This window comes from Oncorhynchus mykiss, chromosome 8, assembly GCF_057628025.1.
Source record: "Oncorhynchus mykiss isolate SJ-2025 chromosome 8, ASM5762802v1, whole genome shotgun sequence".
In the NCBI taxonomy this organism is placed as follows: domain Eukaryota; kingdom Metazoa; phylum Chordata; class Actinopteri; order Salmoniformes; family Salmonidae; genus Oncorhynchus; species Oncorhynchus mykiss.
Genome location: NC_143029.1, coordinates 5,605,579 through 5,627,679, shown reverse-complemented (window position 1 = coordinate 5,627,679; position 22,101 = coordinate 5,605,579). Strand labels below are relative to the sequence as shown.

The window sequence follows — 22,101 nt, the reverse complement described above, 5'->3', positions numbered from 1 at the left end:
ACAGCATGATCATTACACAGGTGCACCTTGGGCTGGGGTCAATAAAATGCCACTAAAATGTGCAGTTTTATCACACAACAATGCCACAGGTGTCTGTGTAGTTGCGGGAGCGTGGCTGAGCGTGCAATTAGCATTCTGACTGCAGGAATGTCCACCAGAGCTGTTGCCAGAGAATTTTGTGTTAATTTCTCTACCATGAGCCACCGTCAAACATCTTTTTGAAAGAGAATTTGTCAGTACGTCCAACCGGCCTCACAAACGCAGACCACGTGTAACCACACCAGCTCAGGACCTCCACATCCAGCTTCTTCACCTGCAAGGTGGTCTGAGACCAGCCACCCGGACAGCTGATTAAATTGTGGGTTTGCACAACTAAATAATTTCTGCACAAACTGTTAGAAACCATATCAGGGAAGCTCATGTGTGTGCTCGTCGTCCTCACCAGGATCTTGACCTGACTGCAGTTCAGCGTCGTAACCGACTTTGGTGTACAAAATGCTCACCTTTCGATGGCCACTGGCACACTGGAGAAGTGAGGCTCATTGTCGTGCCATTCATCCACCACGACACTTCACGGCCCCATGTCGCAAGGATCTGTACAGAATGCCTGGAAACGTCCCGGTTCTTCCATGGCCTGCATACTCAGCAGACTTTTCACGCATTGAGCATGTTTGGGATGCTCTGGATCCACGTGTATGCCACCGTGTTCCAGTTCTCGCCAATATCCAGCAACTTCGCACGGGCCATTAAAAGAGGAGTGGGACAACATTCCACAGGTAACAGTCAACATCCTGATCAACTCAATGCGAAGGAGATGTGTTGCACTGCCCAAGGTAAATGGTGGTCACACCAGACACAGACTGGTTTTCTGATCCACACCTACCTTTTTTTTATATATATATATATATATATACTGTATGAGTGACCAACAGATGCATATCTGTTTTCCCAGTCACTTGAAATTCATAGATTAGGGCTTACTGAATTTATTTCAATTGACTGATTTCCTTATATGAACTGTAACTCAGTAAAATATTAACAATTGTTGAGATAATATTTTTTTGTAAATAGACTATCTAACGAATCATCTTAATAATAAATCGTTTCTGAAGACCTCCCCCTTGGGCGTTTCAGCTGTGTGATTCTGGTGCAGGTTGAGATTAATTATATACACTAAGAGATTGATTCAATTAAAACACCTGGAAAATTAAATCAGAGGAATCAGACCAGTTATAAAGAGTTGGATTGAAAAGGGTTTCAGGAGGAACATTTTGTTCCTTTATTTGCTAAATACAAAAAGAGAAAAACATCTGTTTGTAAAAAAATAAAAATAGCTTCACAAATTGTTATCAACTGGGCGGTGGAATATTATCAAGTCATATCCGTTATTTGCATCAGAAATTAGAGAACGAATGATAAAATCGTCCGGGACGATAAGTGTCCTTTTTCTAGATTAAATCGGCCGTTCTCTATCGGCTTTGAGTCCCTCTACATAGCAAAACTGCTGCTATGCCAGCCGCCACTCACCGCCTGAGCATTACACAATGCTGAGGAATGTCTGGCTGGAAAAATCAGCAGCAAGCTATCTTATTCTCCAACAGAAAGGTGCAGCATTGAGAAATGGTTGAACTGAACCAAATATGAATTTAGTTAATTCACTAATAATAAGACTTGTTTCGACGTGCCCGGACATGCATGCGATAAGCAGGCTAGCTAGCTAAGCAGATAGCTATAAGACCTGTTAGCAAAGATAACGATAACTAACCCTCTCATCTATGGTGTTAGCTAGCTAACTATATTAGCTACTATGCTAGCTAGCTGGCTAGATAACAAAAACAGTGCTAAGATATCAGCTAGAAGCTAATAGCCAACGTAGCTCGCTAACTTTAGCTGGTTATCATGTTGAACATGCACCATCTTCGGCAATGAGCCATCTGGTTTACAGTGTAACATTAGCTATTTACTGGTTGAGCTGACCAGCTACAATTGCATCCGTAAATTGACAGTTGATAGTCGGATTAGATGATTGGTTGTAATAGGGAAAGAAGGTGTTTTAAAAATGCCTGAATAAAAATAATAATAAAAGGTTGTCAATAGGTTTAGCTACCTAAGAATCTTCCTGTACGTTTTATGGACCAAGAAAATTGTAGATCAGCGTGTGCATTCTCACTTATCAAACTACGGACAGATTTGAGTCATTTCAGACAGAACGAGCATCGTTGTTTCATATTTTTCCCACCCTCGCTCTCCTTGTTAGATGTTATGCACATTTATGGCTTGGTAGCAAATGTCATTATCATTGAGTTGTCATCGTAGCAGTAAACAGCAGTAAGGTATACTGGAGGGAGATGTGAAAGGGGAGCAGAGTTACAGCCTCACGTCTAACCAATTGTAGTAGTAGGATCAAGTTACAATCCGCCAATTTCCTTGACAGACATCTGAACTAGCCAATTGAGTCGTTTTTTCGAATTTCATCCTGGCAGCTGAGTTATTAAGAGATGGGTCTTGACAGCTGAAAAAATATATATATTTCCAGATAACGGAAAATTACTAAATATTACAAGCTTCCCGTGATCACAAAATCATGGCGTTACGTTCGACCCATTTTGCATTGAATAGATGTTATTTTTTTATTGTCAAACTAACAGCAATACTTACATGATGTCCTTACATACAGGCGTGACATGCAGGAGTGATGCTTCTACATAAATGTTGTTGATCAGTAGGCTAATATGAATCCCAAAATAGGGGGGGGGGGGGGGGGGGGGGAATCGACCAAATCAAGCTCAATATGGATTGAATATGGATTCACCTAAATTGAGAGTAGGCCTACGCCATCTTAAAATGTACCCCGTTTTAAAAATGACCATTATGTTGCTAAAAACAAAGTCACGTGTAATTGTTTTGATTGATGCCACACATGTCAAATGGAACGATACTGAATATCAGTCTAAAAACAAACAACAACAAAAAAAATAAAAAATTGTCAGAGTGCTAGTAGGCAAGTCGTTTTCCAGAGGACAAGTTTGATGAAAGACTCGTGTGAAACCTCTCATATGCTTCAGGAGGAGCTTCTCATATTTTTCATTCAATTTGATGACCTACCATTTGGAGGTTTGGCCTACAACACCACAATAGAGTTTTACATGGGTCTCCTATGTACTACACCACAATAGAGTTTTACATGGGTCTCCTATGTACTACACCACAATAGAGTTTTACATGAGTCTCCTATATACTACACCACAATAGAGTTTTACATGAGTCTCCTATATACTACACCACAATAGAGTTTCACATGGGTCTCCTATGTACTACACCACAATAAATGTAGAAATTATATAGGATGTACTAATCAGACTTTCAAGATTATCACACATTGTGTGTCAAAAACTGAATGGAAATCTCTGAATCTTAATTCTAAAAGCTATGCTTATACTTACCATCTAGTAAGGAACTGTAACAACATAGCATCAAACAGATTTGGTCTTACTCAAAGAAGAGTTCGATTACAGAAGAAATCCAGAACTAATTTAGGCTTGTTTTGATTAACAATCAAAAAAATATCTAGGGATATTTCAAATCACTTACAACCATTACCCTCAGATCCAATCCACATTACCTCGACAAAAGGTTACCATGAAATGTTTCATCTATTTATTTTTTAATATTTTTTTTAAATGGGTGGAAAATCCCACTCCTTTAGTTATTCGTGGCTTTATTGAACAGTGACGAAACAACAGGAAAGGTCAGAGTCAGAAGGGTTATGGGTCGGATTCAAACCCGTGCTGACTCTGGTAAATGTGTGTGTGTGTGTGTGTGTGTGTCGGGGTCAGTCAGGGGCACTAACCATTAGACCACAATGCTTTCTCAATTTTTGATTTCCGAATCTCATGATCTTCCTCTGGTAAACTTGCATTATGTATTACTGTATAGGATGTTCAACTTGGCAAAGGTTTCTGTAAAAGTTATCATTCATGTTTTGAGATTTAAAAAATATATATATATATATATATGATTAATCTCAGGACACAAAGAATACTAAAAATCAACCAAACAAGACCAAAATAAAAAAGTAAACCAGAGACATGGTCTTTAATTAAAAGAGCCAAGGGCTTAAGTCATCAAGTCCCTCACTGTACCTGCAAACTACCTAGCATGTCTGTCCACTGTACCTGCAAACTACCTAGCATGTCTGTTCACTGTACCTGCAAACTACCTAGCATGTCTGTCCCCTGTACCTGCAAACTACCTAGCATGTCTGTCCACTGTACCTGCAAACTACCTAGCATGTCTGTCCCCTGTACCTGCAAACTACCTAGCATGTCTGTCCCCTGTACCTGCAAACTACCTAGCATGTCTGTCCCCTGTACCTGCAAACTACCTAGCATGTCTGTCCACTGTACCTGCAAACTACCTAGCATGTCTGTCCACTGTACCTGCAAACTACCTAGCATGTCTGTCCCCTGTACCTGCAAACTACCTAGCATGTCTGTCCACTGTACCTGCAAACTACCTAGCATGTCTGTCCCCTGTACCTGCAAACTACCTAGCATGTCTGTCCACTGTACCTGCAAACTACCTAGCATGTCTGTCCCCTGTACCTGCAAACTACCTAGCATGTCTGTCCACTGTACCTGCAAACTACCTAGCATGTCTGTCCACTGCAACAACATGGAGTGTGACCATATCAACTGGACTAACAGGCTTCTGGTGCAGGCCTCTCCAAACCGGTTTGTGGAGAGCTACCGTCCTGTAGGTTTACTCCAGGGCTCTCCAAACCGGTTTGTGGAGAGCTACCGTCCTGTAGGTTTATACCAGGGCTGTCCAACCCTGGTATAAAGAGCTACTGTCCTGTAGGTTTATATCAGGGATCTCCAACCCTGTTCCTGGAGAGCTACTATCCTGTAGGTTTATACCAGGGATCTCCAGCCCTGTTCCTGGAGAGCTACTGTCCTGTAGGTCTATACCAGGGATCTCCAGCCCTGTTCCTGGAGAGCTACTGTCCTGTAGGTCTATACCAGGGATCTCCAGCCCTGTTCCTGGAGAGCTACTGTCCTGTAGGTTTACACCAGGGCTCTCCAACTCTGTTCCTGGAGAGCTACTGTCCTGTAGGTCTATACCAGGGCTCTCCAACTCTGTTCCTGGAGAGCTACTGTCCTGTAGGTCTATACCAGGGCTCTCCAACCCTGTTCCTGGAGAGCTACTGTCCTGTAGGTTTACACCAGGGCTCTCCAACCCTGTTCCTGGAGAACTAACATCCTGTAGGTTTTCACTTCAACCCTAATCTAGCACACCTGATTCCAATAATTAGCTGGTTGATAAGATGTGAAAACCTACAGGAGGTTAGCTGTAAGGGCATGTTTAGGAACATTGAACACCACCTATAAGGGCATGCTGACTGGGTCCTACCTTAACGTCTTCTTCCTCCTCCTCCTTATTCTTCTTGGGCTTCTTCAGCGACTCATCATCAGGATTGAAGTCTTCCATCTCAACCTTCAAATACAAAATGTTTCTATTGAATTTGGTGTGGGTCCTCCTGTAGCTCAGTTGGTAGATTACTGCGCTTGTAAACGCCAGGGTAAAATGTACGTACGCACCGACTAAGTCGCTTTGGGTAAAGAGCATCTGCTAAAATGGCTTCTAGAACACTTCTAGAACACTTCTAGAACACTTCTAGAACACTTCTAGAATTCTAGAACACAATTACAGCCACACAAGAGGATAAAGTGCATCTGAAATCACGGCGGATAGCACCGACAGGTAGTACCACCTTGTTCCCTGGTCCTCTGCCCATAGAGAGGACTAGGGTTCACTCTTAAAAACAGGAACCCAGAACCTAGCAGTAATTTCATCAGGTCTCAATTAATAGAAAACCATTAGTCCGACATGTTGATGAAATAAAAATGTGTGTTTCCGAAACGACATACCTCCTCAATAGCAGCATCCTGAAGCAGGGAACGGACATCCAGCCGCATCATGTGACGGGGTGACGACTCCCAGTTACTGGACATCTATATAGACAACCAGAAAATAAATTATAAATACAAATATAAAACCAGAAAATGAATATATATATATATATATATATACATACACTTCTGGACTGTCCCCATTACATACACTGAATAAAAGTATACAGAGTACAGATAAATGAATAGACACCATATGTATGGTCTACCACTGTCATTATCAATACCTTGAGAAATAGGACACCTGATGCCATTGATAATATAATGGAGAGCTCTCTGCGCTTTGTTGACGCAAGAACGCCCAGTACCTTTTGAATGTCCCTCATCTTCCGGCCGTGGGCGTTTCTTTTAGCGCACGTCTGATAGTCTGCCGAGATTTCGGCCAAGTACACCTAAGAAAATAAAACATTTACACGTTTATAATACACGGTGCCTTGCAAAAGTATTCAGACCCCCCCCCTTGGATTTCTTCACGTTTTATTGTGTTACAAAGTGGGATTAAAATGGATTTAATTTGTATTTTATTTATTTAAAAAAATAATAATTCTAAAACAAAATAAAAAATAAACACACTAAAATAGTTGTTGCTTAAGTATTTGGCCCCTTTTGGTTACGCAAGTCTAAATTAGTCCAGGAATCAAATTCGGCTTAACAAATCACATGAGTTACATGGACTCACTGTGTCAAAAAAAATAGGAGTTGCCATGATTTTTGAATGACTAACCCTTCCTCTGTCACCCATAAAACATCTGTAAAAGGTCCCTCAGTCAAGTATTCAATATCAAGCACAGCTGCAACTAAAAAAGGACCAGCAAGATTTTTCAAAAAAAACTCAAAAAGGGCAGTGATTGGTAGAAGGGTGACAAATCAGATATTGAATATATCTTTAAGCGTGGTCAAAGTTAATAATTCGTATATATTAAACCACCCAGACACATCGAAACTGAGCTGCAGGACAGGAATTAAACTGCTCAGGAACATCACCATGTGAGGCCACTGGTGATTTTAAACCAGCGACAGTTCAATGGCTGTGCTGGTAAAACACTGATGAATAAATAACATTGTAGTGACTCCACAATAATGACAAGAGTGAAAAGAACACAAATATATAGAATAAAACATTTTCCAAAACATGCATTAAAGTAACACTGCAAAAAAAACACAGGAATAAACTTTTTGTCCTAAATGCAAAGCCTTAAGTTTGGGGCGAATCCAACAACACATCACTGATTTTCTCCTTATTTTCAAGCATGATGTTGGCTGCACCATAGTATGGGTATACTTGTCATCGGAAAAGACCGTGGGTTTTCAGGATAAAAAGAAACAGGATGGAGTTAAGCACAGGCAAAATCCTAGACGAAAAACCTGCTTCAGTCTGCTTTACACCATTAGTCACTGGGAGACTAATTCACCTTTCAGCAGGACAATAACTTAAAACACAAGGCCAAATCTACAGTGAATGTTCCTGAGTGACCAAGTTACAGTTTTTGACTTAAATCTGCTAGAAAATCTATGGCAAGACATGAAAATGGCTGTCCTAACCATGATCCCCAACATCTTGACAGAGCTTGAATAATTTTTAAGAAATATTGTACAATCCAGGTGTGCAAACCCTCTTAGAGATTTAGGAGCTGAAAAATTTGCAACGACTATATATTTTAGTCATTTAATTTCTATTAATCTTTAAAGAAATGTGAATTTTTCATCACTTTGACAAGAGTGTTTGTGTAGATTGTCGACATGAAAATACAATATCTGTTCTAATATCAACACTAGGACACTACTTAAAATGAAGTCATTTGATTTGAATTTGTTTACCCCCCCACCCCCCCTCCTTTTCTCCCCAATTTCGTGATATCCAATTGGTAGTTACGATCTTGTCTCATCGCTGAAACTCCCCTACGAACTCGGGAGAGGCGAAAGTCGAGAGCCACGTGTCCCCCGAAACACGACCCCGCCAAACCGCACTGCTTCTTGACACACTGCTCGTTTAACCCCGGAAGCCAGCCGCACCAATGTGTCGGAGGCAACACCGTCCGACTGACGACCGGAGTCAGCTTGCAGGTGCCCGGGCCCGCCACAAGGAGTCGCTAGAGCACGATGAGACAAGGACACCCTGGCCGGTCAAACCCTCCCCTATTCCCGGATAACGTTGGCCCAATTGGGCGCGGAAGAAGAACCAGAGGCTAGAGACCCATTGGTCTCCTGAACCAGAGGCTATAGTGGCGCCTCAGCACTGCGATGCATTAGACCGCTGTGCAACTCAGGAGGCTTGGGCATGTATTCTAAACGGTATGCTAGTTTGCAAATTGGTAGGTAGGTTTACATCTCTTTTCATATTTCGAGATATGAAAACAAACGTCAACTCACCTCGAAGCCTTTAGTCTTTGCAGCACTCCAGAACTGATCAAAGTATTTAACCCGGTCATTGATGGCGTCGATGATGATGAAGGGGAAGAAGCCGTCGTCTAGTGTCTTCCTGAATGTTTTTAGCATGCTGTTCCTGTACGTGTCTTCCATCTCCGCTTCGTACTCGTATTCCAGACACTGACAAAAGGAAAATGTTAGGAATTTATATTACATTACATGTAAATAAAGGAAAATTACATAAATAAATAAATAAAAAATAAAAAAAATCACCTGGCAAAGCCTGTGTAAACTACATTGAGCAAATGTAGCTTCAGTGAGCCATTATGTAATATATGCGTAGGCCTTCTTTGGCTGCATTTACACAGGCAGCCCAATTCGGATCGTCTGCCCAATTATTGGGAAAAGAGACGATCTGAATTGTCAAAAGACCAATTAGTGGAAAAAATATCAGAATTAGGCTGCCTGTGTAAATGTAGCCTTTTAGGCCTACAGTCATCTATCAACAGAGCGATAGTATCTGACTAAACTAGATAGTAGTGGTGCTCTATAGTGATTGGCTAGGACTGAACATACAGGAACTCAACATACAGTAGGAACAGAGAGGATTAAAATGTATCCACATAAGAACAGAGAGGATTAAAATGTCTTCACATAAGAACAGAGAGGATTAAAATGTCTTCAGAGAGGATTAAAATGTCTTCACACAGGAACAGAGAGGATTAAAATGTCTTCAGAGAGGATTAAAATGTCTTCACACAGGAACAGAGAGGATTAAAATGTCTTCAGAGAGGATTAAAATGTCTCCACACAGGAACAGAGAGGATTAAAATGTCTTCAGAGGGGAACAGAGAGGATTAAAATGTCTCCACACAGGAACAGAGAGGATTAAAATGTCTTCAGAGAGGATTAAAATGTCTTCACATAAGAACAGAGAGGATTAAAATGTCTCCACACAGGAACAGAGAGGATTAAAATGTCTTCACACAGGAACAGAGAGGATTAAAATGTCTTCAGAGAGGATTAAAATGTCTTCACATAAGAACAGAGAGGATTAAAATGTCTTCAGAGAGGATTAAAATGTCTCCACACAGGAACAGAGAGGATTAAAATGTCTTCAGAGAGGATTAAAATGTCTTCACATAAGAACAGAGAGGATTAAAATGTCTTCAGAGAGGATTAAAATCTCTTCACATAAGAACAGAGAGGATTAAAATGTCTTCAGAGAGGATTAAAATGTCTCCACACAGGAACAGAGAGGATTAAAATGTCTTCAGAGAGGATTAAAATGTCTCCACACAGGAACAGAGAGGATTAAAATGTCTTCAGAGAGGATTAAAATGTCTTCACATAAGAACAGAGAGGATTAAAATGTCTTCAGAGAGGATTAAAATGTCTCCACACAGGAACAGAGAGGATTAAAATGTCTTCAGAGAGGATTAAAATGTCTTCACATAAGAACAGAGAGGATTAAAATGTCTTCAGAGAGGATTAAAATGTCTTCACACAGGAACAGAGAGGATTAAAATGTCTTCAGAGAGGATTAAAATGTCTCCACACAGGAACAGAGAGGATTAAAATGTCTTCAGAGAGGATTAAAATGTCTTCACATAAGAACAGAGAGGATTAAAATGTCTTCAGAGGGGAACAGAGAGGATTAAAATGTCTCCACACAGGAACAGAGAGGATTAAAATGTCTTCAGAGAGGATTAAAATGTCTTCACATAAGAACAGAGAGGATTAAAATGTCTCCACACAGGAAGAGAGAGGATTAAAATGTCTCCACACAGGAACAGAGAGGATTAAAATGTCTCCACACAGGAACAGAGAGGATTAAAATGTCTCCACACAGGAACAGAGAGGATTAAAATGTCTCCACACAGGAACAGAGAGGATTAAAATGTCTTCACATAGGAACAGAACGGATTAAGTGAGTAGGTCAGAGGGAAAGCAGAAAGGACAGACCTTAAGTTTGACTCGTTTCCCTGTATCTTGGTCCTTCTCCATCTTCTCCACCTCCGTCATGAAGTAGTCATCTAACCCCAGCACTCTGGGTGGAGCCCCTCCACACTCCACCTCCTTGTCCTTAACCCACGCAACAACATTTAACATTTTAGTCATTTAGCAGATGTTCTTATCCAGAGAGATTTACAGTTAGTGCATTCAATTTAAGCTAGCTAGGTGGGACAACCATACATCACAGTAAATCAAACTTTTTTCAATAAAGCTGCTATGAGCTAGTAACGACGACAAGGTATTTCAGTGAGAGAAGTTTCAGGAAGTGACGTGTTTTGGGCAAAAGATGAAGATGACAAACGGTGGGTTTGTGGAAATTGAAATCGATGTTTGTTTACAATGAAGGGGCAGGTATTTGTTATCCTGACTGCTGTGAGGATAGGATCTCATAAAGCTTGCGAGATAAGGACAATCAAACGAGGCTATGGACAGTGGCGTCTGAAATTATTGACACCCTTGACAAAAAATGTAGTAATAATGCTCCGAGAAATACATTTTGTTTAACTAGTAGTAATTGTTTTCCTCAAAAAAAAGGTAGGGGTCAAAATTATTGCCACTTCCGAAATACTTTTTTATATGTAAAGTAGTAAAAAGTGTAGTATTTGGTCCCATATACAGAGCACGTAATGTGTTATGACAAACATGTTGGATGCATTTACAGTTAATGTTGATTGGTCATTTACAGTTAATGTTGGTCATTTACAGTTAATGTTGATTGGTCATTTACAGTTAATGTTGATTGGTCGTTTACAGTTAATGTTGATTGGTCATTTACAGTTAATGTTGATTGGTCGTTTACAGTTAATGTTGATTGGTCATTTACAGTTAATGTTGATTGGTCGTTTACAGTTAATGTTGATTGGTCATTTACAGTTAATGTTGATTGGTCATTTACAGTTAATGTTGATTGGTCATTTACAGTTAATGTTGGTTGGTCATTTACAGTTAATGTTGGTCATTTACAGTTAATGTTGATTGGTCGTTTACAGTTAATGTTGGTCATTTACAGTTAATGTTGATTGGTCGTTTACAGTTAATGTTGATTGATCGTTTACAGTTAATGTTGATTGGTCGTTTCAGATTATTTTGTACCCAATATAAATTCATGTTAAATAATGTAGTGTGTCATTTTGGAGTCACTTTTATTGGAAATAAGAATAGAATATAAATAATGATGAGTGAGATGGTCAAATGGTCAAATATCACAAGACCAAAACAACCTCTTACCATTACCAATAACAGGGGAGGTTAGCATGTTATATCATACCCCCAAGACATGCTAACCTCTCACCATTACCAATAACAGGGGAGGTTAGCATGTTATATCATACCCCCAAGACATGCTAACCTCCCCTGTTATTGTAATGGTGAGAGGTTAGCATGTCTTGGGGGTATGATATAAAATGCTAACCTCCCCTGTTATTGTAAAGGTGAGAGGTTAGCATGTCTTATATTTCTTATTTCTATTCTTTTACTTTAGATTTGTGTATATTGTTGTGAATTGTTAGATATTACTGCACTGTTGGAGCTAGGAACACAATACCAATAACATTTTTATTTAATTTGAATAAATGTGTTCATTTGAACTAAGCAAGCTGCTAAATCATTTAGTTTACATCTTACAACTTTTCTAGGCTATTGTAGACTATATGAAATGAGCTGTAGGCCAATCAGCTGCCTGCCTTTATCTACACAAACCATGGCAAAGTTAAACTACAATCACAAATCCAGATTTTAGTCTGAAATGACAAGTCAATCTCACAAATAAGCAATTTATAACGGTTTGTAGTCTTAACATCTGGCACATCGTAACGGCACAATCGCTAGAAAATTGTCCAAGTGTTTCTTGCTCAGAGATTGAGAACCTCTGTCCAACTTTCATCACTGAAACTCTTCCTGTCGGGATTTATTTACGATTATAAACCTGGTTCGAGCCCTGAATGCTGATTGGCTGAAAGCCGTGGTATATCAGACCATATTACACTGGTATGAAAGAAAATATATATGTATATATGTGTTTACATTTCTAATTACGTTGGTAACCAGTTTATAACAGCAATAAGGCACCTCTGGTTTGTGGTCTATGGTCAATATACCACAGCTAACAGCTGTATCCAGGTACTCTGTTTTGCGTCATGGTTAAGAACAGCCCTTAGCCGTGGTATATTGGCCATATACCACACCCCGTTGTGTCTAATTGCTTAATCGTAGCAATAAAATGAGTTAAATTGACATCCATTGATGTAAAATGATCTGGCGAGTTTAAATCAGGATGAATGATCTTTTCACTTTGCCACATTTTAAATTCCTTTATTCATCCATGGCATAGCTCTGAATAATTACTATTTTAATGGGAAACCAGATTTGTCTTCCAACGTCATTACAAGCTACTATGATATTCCTTCTTAAAATTGTCTCTATAACTTTATGGAAAAAAGGGTTTATTGTCTAAATATGGAAACTCGACTCTTACTGTGAAAAAAAAAAAAAAAAATCACTGGGCTAGTTTTCAGGCCTTATATGGGTAGGTTGAGAGTGTTCATTGGGCAAACTTTTTTAGCTCGTCCTGGCAACCCTATGATTTATAAATCTGATGCACTGAAGACTGTTGGTCAAATAACGGCGTGCCGTAGGATCGATGACATGGGCGACACATCCTTTAGGAATCACGGCGGTCGCACGCGCATGAGGTGGTACTTCAGGCAGGTCAAACTGTTTTTAGGGGTACAGAACCCCCCCCCCCCCCCAAAAAAAAGGTTGAGAACCACTGATTTAGAGCAATACTCTTCCCTTCCAGTTGTGCTACTGGTCAACAGGAAACGCATGACAGGAAATACCATTTAATCCCAGATGAGTCAACACTACCACAACAGACAAAGCAAAGCTCAAGACGATGGTAACTTTAGGTTCTACTCACCCGTATCAGCTTGGCCACATGACTTTTACCACTTCCTGGTAGGCCTCTCATTATGATGACGATCTGAGAAAACACCATTATAGACGTTATGGAACTCACTCATGCAGCAGACAATTATCTGGGAATATACTGGGGGATATGTGATGTGTGTGTACTCATGTTGTACTTGTATTGGCCTAACGGGTTGAGGATGTTATTATCCTGGCAACACATTTCTTATCTGTCCCTGAGAGGGACAGGTAGCCTAGCGGTTAAGAGCATTGGGCCAGTAACCAAAAACATTTTTTGGGGTTCAAATCCCCGAGCTGACAAGGTGAAAAAAATCAGTCGATGTGCCCATGAGCAAGACACTTAATCCTAAATGAATGTTGAAAATATGTATTAAATTGAATGAGAAAATAAGTGAATGAAGTGTAAATAAAGTTGTATTGAATTGAATAAGGAAGTTGGTGAATTAAGTCAGGGGACACACTATACGGCAAGGTGGGCGGTGCTACACGGCAAGGTGGGCAATGCTACACGGCAAGGTGGGCGGTGCTACACGGCAAGGTGGGCGGTGCTACACGGCAAGGTGGGCGGTGCTACACGGCAAGGTGGGCGGTGCTACACAGCAACGGTGGGCGGGGGTTTCAAACAGAGAATGACAGATGCCTTTAGTGGCCAAAACAACATTAGCATGGACACCGCCATTGAGGGCTTCCACCATTTTAATGTAGTCAACTGGGTGGGACTTCGAACTTCACTGGCTGAACCCTCCTGATGAACCTGTTGGGAGTCATGTCCAACCGGGTCATCAGGAGGGATCAGCCAATCGGGAAGAAGAAAATTGACTCAATGGCACTGCTAATGATGTCAGAGACACTATAAGAGAACAGATAAAAAGATGAGTCGAATCATCTCTATGGGTTCAATGTGCAAGGACTGTCTGATGCGGGTCCAGATTCAACCCAGAACCCCCCCCCCCCCCCCCCCCCCCCCGTCTGTAGTCTGGGCACCATTTAACTAACATTCCACTCCTGTCATTTGTCAAAATAATTCCTGTTCATATCCCAAGTCTTTGGCAGATGTAAGCTATAAAAGTATAAACCCACCAGGGTAAATGTATGAATGGAGGTTCCATCCTTTGTATTTGTCAAACGGCAGCCGAGCATCGATGATCGTGTCCCCAGAATACGACCCTCGATTGGAAAGGAGCATCAAGCTCATCGCCTTTGCACTTTCAGCTTCCTGTGAAGTTCTTCACAGCTTGTGATGTGGGTATTGTGTACAGATTGATGAGGATTTATGTTTTATTTTTTTTGTAATCCATTTCTTAGAGAAACGCTGTAATGTAACAAAAATGTGGAAAAAAAAAGTGAAGGTGTATGAATCATTTACGAATGCTGTCCAAAAAAGATAACTAGGGTCAAATCTACAGGTGACGTAGTTTATCTTTCTGCTCACCAAGCGAGGCGGTTTTTTGTTGTGTCTGTGTGTGGAGGTCAATGAGAGTGTCGAATTTGGTCCGCAACATTTTTTTTAAATGACTTATTTGCTACATGATCGAATAGATGTTTCGTAATGTTTACGTCGTTACGAGTGTACTTATATAAAAGTTGGGACACGTGACATCGGAGTTGTACCCATTGTTCAAATGTTTATCTGCTCTCTCATTGGCTAGAATGGTCCCACCTGATCTAGCCTCCAGCCGACTACCTTCCATGTTTGAAGACATTCTTTGATTGTTAATGGCCACTACGGTATCATCACATAACGGATCTGGCCACTACAGCCACTACAGATCTGGCCACTACAGTATCATCACATAACGGATCTGGCCACTACAGTATCATCACATAACGGATCTGGCCACTACAGTATCATCACATAACGGATCTGGCCACTACAGTATCATCACATAACGGATCTGGCCACTACAGTATCATCACATAACGGATCTGGCCACTACAGTATCATCACATAACGGATCTGGCCACTACAGTATCATCACATAACGGATCTGGCCACTACAGTAGTATCACATAACGGATCTGGCCACTACAGTATCATCACATAACAGATCATTTATGGTGAAGTGTAAAGTGATTAGGAGTGACTGAGCGAGCAGCCATTTATTTTCACCCTTTCTGGACGAGTGTCTCGGCCTGGTAGTTTGAGAAGATCCTCCACGTTCTTGGTCTCCGGTTTCTTCTCGATCCTGGAAGGAGGAGCAGCCGGTGGGGGAGGAGGGTGGGACGACGTGGGGCCTCCTCCTCTCTCTTCTGGGTAACTCCTCCGTTCGCCTGGACCACAGGACGGGACAGCCAGTAGAAAAAAGAAACAGATAATAATGTTACTAATACTAATATTACTAATACTTATATTACTAATATACTAATATTACTAATATACTAATACTAATATTAGTAACATACTAATACTACTAATATTACTAATATAACTAATACTACTAATATACTAATACTACTAATACTACTAATATACTAATACTACTAATATACTAATACTACCAATATACTAATACTACTAATATACTAATATACTAATACTACTAATATTACTAATACAACTAATACTACTAATACTACTAATATACTAATACTACTAATATACTAATACTACTAATATACTAATACTAATATTACTAATATAACCAATACTACTAATATACTAATACTACTAATATACTAATACTACTAATATACTAATACTAATATACTAATACTAATATTACTAATACTATACTAATACTCTCTTCATTACTTCACAACCAAGTGGCATGAAAAGACGTAGACAACGGAAGATGCCTTAAATACCTTTTTGCTTGTTTTATGTGTTTAAAATGCCTTCAAAAGTATTCACACTCCCTTTCAATACAACATGTTGTTGTGTTACAGCCTGAATTTAAAATGGTTTACATTTAGATTGTTAGGTCACTGGACTACACACACACACACACTTTTTTTTTTTACAAAAAAAATGAAAAAAATTACAAGCTGAAATGTCTTCGAGTCAATAAGTATTTCAACCCCTTTCATATGCCAAGCCTAAATAAATAAATTAAATGTTCTTACTAATATGCATAACAAGTTGCATGGACTCTGTGTGCAACAATAAGTGTTTAACATGATTTGTTTAATGACCACCTCATCTATGTTCCCCACATTCAACCTCAAAGATAAGGCAGGTTTTCCAAAACTGTACCCCACACATACACATACATCTAGAAGGTCACTCAGTCGAGCAGTGAATTTCAAACACAGATTCAACCACAAAGACCAGGGAGGCTTTCCAATGCCTAGCGAAGGGCACCTATTGGTAGATGGGTAAAAAATAAAAAAGCAGACATTGAATATCCCTTTGATCATGGTGAAGTTATTAATTACACTTTGGATGGTGTATCAATACACCCAGTCACTACAAAAATACAGGCGTCCTTCCTAACTCAGTTGCCGGAGAGGAAGGAAACCCCTCAGTGATTTCACCCAAAACGGCTACTTTAAAACAGTTCCATAGATTCATGGCTGTGACAGGAGGAAACTGAGGATGGATCAACAACATTGTAAATAAAACACTTTCCTAAAGGACAGAGTGAAAAGAAGGAAGCCTGTACAGAATACAAATATTCCAAAACATGCATCCTGTTTGCAAAACGGCACTAACGTAAAACTGCAAAAAAATGTGGCAAAGCAATCAACTTTTTAACACTTGATATTTTCAAGCATAGTGATGGCTGCATTATGTTATGGGTATGCGTGTAATCGTTTAGGACTGAGGAGTTTTTCAGGATTAAAAAAAAAAAGAAACGGACAGGAGTTAAGCATAGGCAAAATCCTAGAGGAAAACCTGGTTCGGTCTGCTATCCACCAGACACTGTGAAACCTTTCAGCAGGACAATAACCTAAAACACATGGCCCAATCTACACTGGAGTTGGTTACGAAGACGACATTGAATGTTCCTGAGGGGCCCAGTTACAATTTTGACTTGTACATCTATGGCAAGACCTGAAAATGGTTGTCTAGCAACGATCAACAACCAATTAGACAAAGCTTGAATCAATTTTTGAAAAGAACAAATGGGAAAATGTTCCACATTCCAGGAGTGTAAATCTCTTAGCGACGTGCCAATAAAAGACTCAACTGTAATGGCTGCCAAATGTGCTTCTACAAAGTATTGACTCAGGGATGTGAATACTTAAGTAAATGAGATATTTAAATTTTCAATAAATTAGCAACATTTTCTAAAAACATGGTTTTCATTTTATCATTATGGAGTATTGTGTGTAGATGGGTGAGAGCTTTAAAAAAAAATATTATACACATTTTGAATTCAGGTTGTAACAACAAAATGTGGAATAAGTCAAGGGGTGTGAATACTTTCTGAAGGCCTGGTAGCTTCAGGGACTTCTCTTTTGGACAGTGTAATTTTTGTTCTGTGTACAAATCAGTCCCACTCACATACAGAGACATTTGCATTGCACCATGTCTGTTCGAGACCGTCTTACCGTACGGTGAAGCACCATGATCGAAACGCTCAGGCCCACGCTCAGGCCCACGCTCGTACGGAGGTCTGTCATAACCCCCAGGCCTTCCATAAGGTTCCTCTCCATCTCTACTGGTCCGGCTGCCCTCCCTCATGTCCCTCTCCCTGAAGCCCGGGCGAGGTGGAGGATGGCCGGGGGGTGGTCTGGACAGATAGACAAGATCAGAACACTGCACATCTGGATACCCATTTATGAAGAGTTTTAGAGTGGGCCCTGGAGAAGGCAATAATCACAAGGCTACACCAACCAGCCGGACTAGTCACAGTGTGATATAACGGAATGAAATGTTTGCTTGAAGCAGTAAGAACAGAACACATTTCCTGGTAGTTCTACTTAGTATTGCCCTCCAACTGCCGAGGTAAAAAGGGCTTTCTGAAAATATTTGATTGATTGATCAATCTAGTTGTTGTATTTCTAAGCTCAAACCCTCCTAAATCAGAACCAGATAGCTCAAACCCTCCTAAATCAGAACCAGATAGCTCAAACCCTCCTAAATCGGAACCAGATAGCTCAAACCCTCCTAAATCGGAACCAGATAGCTCAAACCCTCCTAAATCAGAACCAGATAGCTCAAACCCTCCTAAATCGGAACCAGATAGCTCAAACCCTCCTAAATCAGAACCAGATAGCTCAAACCCTCCTAAATCGGAACCAGATTGCTCAAACCCTCCTAAATCAGAACCAGATAGCTCAAACCCTCCTAAATCGGAACCAGATAGCTCAAACCCTCCTAAATCAGAACCAGATTGCTCAAACCCTCCTAAATCAGAACCAGATAGCTCAAACCCTCCTAAATCAGAACCAGATAGCTCAAACCCTCCTAAATCAGAACCAGATTGCTCAAACCCTCCTAAATCAGAACCGGATATACCTGTCATCTCGAGGCGGATAGCGTTCCCTCTCGTATGGTTCTCTTTCAAAGTCCATGGGAGCTTTCTCTCTGTACATGTCCCTCTCCCTGCTGTACTCCCTGCGCTCCATGTAGGGGTCCACCGGTCGTCTGTCGTAGTACAGGTCTCTGTGGTAGGGGTCTCTCAGGGGGCCCAGGGGTTCTATAAGGGAAAGGAGGATATCGGTATAACAACAATAATATCTACCATTTAGCAGACATGTCCATACATTTCCAGGCGGGAATCGCCCCCTTGACGTTGCAAGCTTCAGCAACGGATCAACAGATTGACATAAGGAGGGTTCATATATTTTGCCACTGTTGATAGTTACGCATAACATTCATATTTTTAAGTGACCTAGCAGACCTTCTTATTCAGACGGACAAGTGTGTTCAACTACAATATGTTAAAAAAAAAAAAAAATGAAAAAAAAATCATAACGAGTATTAGCTGCTACGGAGTCTCAAAAAACGATCACCATCCAAGAATTAATATCAACTCACCTTTTTCATAGCTCCTCTCCCTCTCTCTGTCAGGTAAGGGATCGGGTCTCAAAACAATCCTCTCACCGTAAGAGATCCGCTCCACCGTGGCAGCACCGAGGTCTGAGAGAGAGAGACAGAGAGAGAGACAGACAGACAGAGACAGACAGAGAGAGAGACAGAGAGAGAGACAGAGAGAGAGACAGAGAGAGAGAGAGAGAGAGAGAGAGAGAGAGAGAGAGAGAGAGAGAGAGAGAGACAGAGAGAGAGAGACAGAGAGAGACAGAGAGAGAGACAGAGAGAGAGACAGAGAGAGACAGAGAGAGACAGAGAGAGACAGAGAGAGACACAGAGACACAGAGACACAGAGAGAGAGACACAGAGAGAGAGAGAGACACAGAGAGAGACAGAGACAGGGAGAGAGACAGAGACAGGGAGAGAGACAGGGAGAGAGACAGGGAGAGAGACAGGGAGAGAGACAGGGAGAGAGACAGGGAGAGAGACAGGGAGAGAGACAGGGAGAGAGACAGGGAGAGAGACAGGGAGAGAGACAGAGAGAGAGACAGAGAGAGAGACAGAGAGAGAGACAGAGAGAGACAGAGACACAGAGAGAGAGACAGAGAGAGAGACAGAGAGAGAGACAGAGAGAGAGACAGAGAGAGAGACAGAGAGAGAGACAGGGAGAGAGACAGGGAGAGAGACAGGGAGAGAGACAGGGAGAGAGACAGAGAGAGAGAGAGAGAGAGACAGAGAGAAAGACAGAGAGAAAGACAGAGAGAAAGACAGAGAGAGAGACAGAGAGAGAGACAGAGAGAGAGAGAGAGAGAGAGAGAGAGAGAGAGAGACAGAGAGAGACAGAGAGAGAGAGAGACAGAGAGAGAGAAATATAAATTCCATTCAATTCAGGAAGTACACTGAAATTCCAAATTCTCTTCATTGCTTTTAAAATTAAGAACATCTGAAATTGTAACTGGAATTTAGGTCACTTTCTGACTTGACTGGAATTACAAAATGGAAAATGAACCCCCCCCCAAACCCTGCTCCTCATTTCTCTCCTTACCATGTCCATGACCATAGTCGACAGTCTTGGGGGTGACTGGAGGAGCCGTGGACACGTAACCAGTATCTGGAGGCTTGGTGTCTCCCCATGTCAATTTAGTAGGAGCCAAGCTGGACATAAGGTTGGTTGCCTGGGAGAGGACAAAACAGTGCAGTAACAGATAAACAACAACAACAACAACGGTAAATATTTATCTTTTGTAACTGCCCCACCCCCCAAAAAAATGGACACTGGACAATAATTAAAGTAGCCTTCTTCAAATATATTGTTAGACTGTGACAGATAAACAACAACGGTACTGTGACTAGCAACAGTGAGAATTTAACATATAATAACTACTTGAATATACAGCTTGGAAATAAACGCGTTTCGAATTTGACCTGCAGCCAACAGTTACACGAGATATATATATATATATAGAAACGATATAGACACTATGAAGCCTTGTCAAAAGTTTTCCACCACAATTTGCAAATAAATAAATTAAAAATCCTACAATGTGATTTTCTGGATTTTTTTTGTCTGTCATAGTTGAAGTAAACCTATGATGAAAATTACAGGCCTCTCTCATCTTTTTAAGTGGGAGAACTTGCACAATTGGTTGCTGACTAAATACTTTTTTGCCCCACTGTATAATGTCCAACACTTACATGATATATATATAAACGATATAGACACTATGAAGCTTTGTCAAAAGAAGTATACAGAGAATAGGGACACAATGAGTTGTAGTTTAGCCTACCTGGAGGGCACTCCGGACCTCAGGGGGGATCTCCAGCCCCAGTAGCCCAGCAGGGAGCTCCGTCTTGGGGTCAGACGTGATGGGTAGGGCCTCTCCCTCAGTCTTATTCTCCTGCATTTCTCTGTTCAGTACCAGAGAAACAGACCTACATTGTATTAAAAATTACATGTGATACATTTACTAATATGCATACATGTAGCCTGGAATCCATAACCTATTTTGTGTTAACATTCCACACCTTGTACTCTGCGCATTTGCCAAATATTGCATGACAAGGAGTGGAATGATAGCACAAATAGACTAGTACTCAGGCTAAGTATAGAGGTCTCTCACAAAAACAGTTGTGAAAAACATTACTGAATTTAAATTATAAATATATTAAATATATATATTTATTTAGTAGTAGGTGCCAGGCGTACCGGTTTGTGTCAAGAATTGTAACACTGCTGGGTTTTTCACGCTCAACAGTTTCTCGTGTGTATCAAGAATGGTCCACCACCCAAAGGACATCCAGCCAACTTGACACAACTGTGGGAAGCATTGGAGTCAACATGGACCAGCATCCCTGTGGAATGCTTTCGACACCTTGTAGAGCCCATGCCCCGAAGAATTTGAGGCGTTTCCGAGGACAAAAGGGGGTGGTTCAACTCAATATTTTGCTCCTGAGTGACACAGCATTGCAGTGCTAGAAGAGTCACTACAGACCCGGGTTTGATCACAGGCTGTATCACAAACGGCCGTGATCGGGAGTCCCATAGGGCCGCACACAACAGGCCCAGCGTCAACCAGGTTAGGGGAGGGTTTGGCCAGGGATTTTAAAATTGTTTTCTTTACCGAAATAATAATACATGTGTGTGTGTGTGTCTGTATAGAGCGAGGGAAAAAAGTATTTGATCCCCTGCTGATTTTGTACGTTTGCCCACTGACAAAGAAATGATCAGTCTATAATTTTAATGGTAGAATCATGTAGTAACCCAAAAAAGTGTTAAACAAATCAAAATATATTTTATATTTGAGATTCTTCATTGTAACCACACTTTGCCTTGATGGCAGCTTTGCACACCCTTGGTATTCTCTCAACCAGCTTCATGAGGAATGCTTTTCCAACAGT

At 40.8% G+C, this 22,101-nt stretch overlaps 1 protein-coding gene across 2 annotated transcripts in view; it reads right to left on the bottom strand.

The window, feature by feature from the left end:
* The window catches only part of LOC110529279 (uncharacterized), a 54,105-nt gene that overhangs the window by 11,930 nt on the left and 20,074 nt on the right, over positions 1 to 22,101 (bottom strand). Inside the window, exons 7-18 of one of the 2 annotated variants that reach the window (XM_090242446.1) lie at positions 20,991 to 21,135; positions 20,249 to 20,378; positions 19,210 to 19,311; positions 18,688 to 18,868; positions 17,778 to 17,959; positions 15,394 to 15,554; positions 13,273 to 13,335; positions 10,305 to 10,424; positions 8,343 to 8,519; positions 6,281 to 6,364; positions 5,931 to 6,014; positions 5,413 to 5,496 (exon numbers count right to left, since the gene is read on the bottom strand). In XM_090242446.1, the coding sequence (XP_090098572.1) occupies positions 5,413 to 5,496; positions 5,931 to 6,014; positions 6,281 to 6,364; positions 8,343 to 8,519; positions 10,305 to 10,424; positions 13,273 to 13,335; positions 15,394 to 15,554; positions 17,778 to 17,959; positions 18,688 to 18,868; positions 19,210 to 19,311; positions 20,249 to 20,378; positions 20,991 to 21,135 (1,513 nt within the window). The remainder of the gene's footprint in view (positions 1 to 5,412; positions 5,497 to 5,930; positions 6,015 to 6,280; positions 6,365 to 8,342; positions 8,520 to 10,304; positions 10,425 to 13,272; positions 13,336 to 15,393; positions 15,555 to 17,777; positions 17,960 to 18,687; positions 18,869 to 19,209; positions 19,312 to 20,248; positions 20,379 to 20,990; positions 21,136 to 22,101) is intronic. The other variant, XM_090242447.1, reaches the window with a different exon arrangement.